The sequence below is a fragment of the Ischnura elegans genome, chromosome 5 (assembly GCF_921293095.1).
Source record: "Ischnura elegans chromosome 5, ioIscEleg1.1, whole genome shotgun sequence".
In the NCBI taxonomy this organism is placed as follows: Eukaryota; Metazoa; Arthropoda; class Insecta; order Odonata; family Coenagrionidae; genus Ischnura; species Ischnura elegans.
In genome coordinates this window covers 7897197-7898386 of record NC_060250.1, presented here as the reverse complement: position 1 = coordinate 7898386, position 1190 = coordinate 7897197, and the positions used below count along the sequence as shown (strand labels likewise).

The 1190-nt window shown below is 37.6% G+C and overlaps 1 protein-coding gene across 1 annotated transcript; it reads left to right on the top strand.

Moving 5' to 3' along the window:
• Positions 1-921, top strand: LOC124159646. Its single transcript, XM_046535558.1, has 2 exons — positions 1-329; positions 442-921. The coding sequence occupies exons 1-2, from the start codon at positions 51-53 to the stop codon at positions 586-588; spliced, it is 426 nt and encodes a 141-aa protein (XP_046391514.1). The 5' UTR covers positions 1-50; the 3' UTR covers positions 589-921.
• Positions 922-1190: the final 269 nt, after the last annotated feature.

The window sequence follows — 1190 nt, the reverse complement described above, 5'->3', positions numbered from 1 at the left end:
GGCTAACAGATGCAGTCATTCCCAATATTCCACTGAACAGTGTCATCGTAATGGATAATGCATCCTACCATTGCGTACAGAAAAACAAACGCCCAACGTCGACAAGCTTGAAAGTTGATGTGCAGAACTGGTTAAAGACAAATAATATTCCATTCTCCCTGGATATGAGAAAGCCACAGCTCTTACAGTTGGCAAAGTCTAGAGATGTGCAAAAAATATTTGTCATCGACGAATTATTACGGGAGTCTGGGCACGAAGTGATTCGTTTACCCCCTTACCATCCTGACCTCAATCCCATTGAAATGGTTTGGGGTGACCTCAAAGAACAGGTAATCTCGAAGAATAACTGCCATTGCATTTATTCAATTTGTTTTTTATGTCAAATGTTATCTACATCTATTTAAATTTGTTAATTACTACACATTTTCTGTATTCCTTTAGGTGCGTCACAATTTGGAGGCGACATCACTGGACAAGAAAGCGGATTTGTTAAAAAAATTTGTTCCGAATATTCCACGGAGAAATGGACGAAAGTGTGCGCACACGTCAAGAAAATCGAAGAGGAATATTGGAAAACTGACGCACTGATGGACGAAGAAATAGACAAAATAATTGTGGAACTCAGTGGCAGTGAGACTAGTGGAGACTCCGACATGTCATTGACATCCTCGGAAGAGAGCGAATGCACAATTTGAATTGGCTAGGTATTTTTAAATTGTACATTTCCGGAAATTATTTCTCCTAATCACTCAATTAATACACCATTTCTAAGCATATTTAATAATTGTTTAAAAATATGTAACAGTTGATTTCAAATAAACTTGATTTTCTTGAATATCCTTATCTTTGCATAAAATTTGGTGGCGTTTTACGGTAAGAAATGGTATAAAATGAATTATTTCCTCTGTATATGTGCAATATGAAGTTGTGCCTTGGAACTCCTTCCCTTACCATCCGTCAACCCTTCCTCTACCCACCATTAAGGGTAAGGGAAGGAGAGAAAAATCCTTCGTTTACCCTTCTTTGGGACTTAGCATTTATAACTGAAGAAAACATATCCTGAAAGTGTCTCCTCAGCTACTTTCACCTGATAAAGAGTATTGAGTTCCGTACAAGAACGTAAGCAGTCTTTGAAAGCAAAGATAGACGGGCTACACAGCTAATCTTTAAAATTTCCTTAAGGAAAACAA